This window comes from Arachis duranensis, chromosome 2 (assembly GCF_000817695.3).
Source record: "Arachis duranensis cultivar V14167 chromosome 2, aradu.V14167.gnm2.J7QH, whole genome shotgun sequence".
In the NCBI taxonomy this organism is placed as follows: domain Eukaryota; kingdom Viridiplantae; phylum Streptophyta; class Magnoliopsida; order Fabales; family Fabaceae; genus Arachis; species Arachis duranensis.
Window position 1 is genome coordinate 11,990,402 of NC_029773.3, and position 1,655 is coordinate 11,992,056.

Consider the following 1,655-nt stretch of genomic DNA (forward strand, 5'->3'; position numbering starts at 1 on the left):
TTTTCACTTTTTGGCACTCTTTTCAAGCATGGTAAATTTCAGATCTTTTTGTAGAGACCTATTTTTTCATATTTAATATTTTAATAAGATGATATGTCATCACTATTCTAATTTTTGTCTTTGAAGAAAAGGAAAATTATTGCTGGATTTCAAATTCATAGATAGAGACTACTACTACCACAAAGTGCAATGTCTATTTACCATAGACGAACAACCTACAAAACAGAATATTGTCCTCAACATAATTATTTGAACCTAAGGCTCTCTCAAACTATCACACTGATGTAGCCACAGAGTAACAAAGCAAAGAACATACTGAAATTAAACAAGACTAAAGTCAGTCCATTCATCCTCAGTACTTATACCCCTTGATAATTAACCAGGTTATTGTATTATTATATTATGAGTTTTAATTTTTGTTTTGTTTACGTTACTCTGTTATAATCGATAAGTTTGTTAGAACTTGTTTAATTTTATCTCAATAGGGAAGAATGAAATTATTGAATCATCCAAAGCTACCATTCCGAAATTGCGAGGGGGGTCTTACGAGCACCCTAGACATTTGATCAATATGCTTCATTGATAATGATCTTGATTTATAGTGGTTCATCATCATAATACCTTTACTATTACTCGAAGAAGAAGAGGCAGAAGCCTCTCGTTCTTGATGATGAACACTATGATCTCTTTGTTGTATGGTAACAGCAACGCATAGATATGATTGATCCATAGAGAAGGATCTCTTCAACTTCCTCCCAAAGGAACATTGCTTGTTCTTCATGTCACATAATGGTACGGAACTAGGGTGTTTAAGTCGTTCTAATCTCGAGTTTGTTGAATTGGAAGATTTACTAACATCATCGTCACCATTGTCGGTGTCTCTATTATTATTGTTATTATGATCGTCATCATAACCATGCGTGACCACCCTTATCCAGTGGTCGTCAATCTCCTGATCACCTTCGCAGGTGATGAGCGAGCGACAGTTGGGACAATTGGTGTGCTCCTTGAACCATTCGTCAATGCATGGAACGTGAAAAGCATGGTTGCAAGCGGGTAACAACCTTAGCACCTCCCCGTCCTTCAACTCGCCGAGGCAAATAGAACATTCAGGTTCTATTTGCCACCGTTTGTTGTAGGTAATAAGAGGGATCCTTTTGAGGATATCCTCATCGACTCCATTATTCTTTACAGGACTTCCAGAAGCTGTGTTGTTAATGGTTTGATCCCGATGCGGCCTAAGGTATTGCCACCAGAAGATGAAGAAGAAGGTTGTAATAATAAGAACCATGGCTATTACGCCGATGCCGGAGAGAACAAGAGGGGTGACGTAGGTATCTACAATAGGTGTACCTTTGTTCCCGGTGTTGTTCATTTTGATATCATGTGCTTTGATTCAAGATGTCCCTTGTTGGGTCGGTGTATGCATGTGTGGGTCAATTGGTCGAGGGTTTACCGTTTATGGTTAAATAAGAAAGAAATATTCGCATAGAATAGAATGTTGTGAAGACTTGGTATTATTCTGTTTTGAACTGATTTCTTGAGATTTTTTTACCCTTTCTTTTTCGTAAAAAAGAATTCTGTTGCAGTATACCATTAAGATCGGTTCTGTAGGTTGACTGCTTCATTCAAGTTGAATCACGTGAACATCACAA

At 37.4% G+C, this 1,655-nt stretch overlaps 1 protein-coding gene across 1 annotated transcript; it reads right to left on the minus strand.

The window, feature by feature from the left end:
• Positions 1-505: 505 nt before the first annotated feature.
• Positions 506-1,375, minus strand: LOC107473547 (RING-H2 finger protein ATL51-like). Its single transcript, XM_016093116.1, has one exon. It carries the CDS (start codon positions 1,373-1,375, stop codon positions 506-508), a length of 870 nt encoding a protein of 289 aa, XP_015948602.1.
• Positions 1,376-1,655: the final 280 nt, after the last annotated feature.

Bases quoted from the DNA above. Each gene is read 5' to 3' on its own strand.
- LOC107473547 (XM_016093116.1), bottom strand. From the start codon at position 1,375: ATGAACAACACCGGGAACAAAGGTACACCTATTGTAGATACCTACGTC.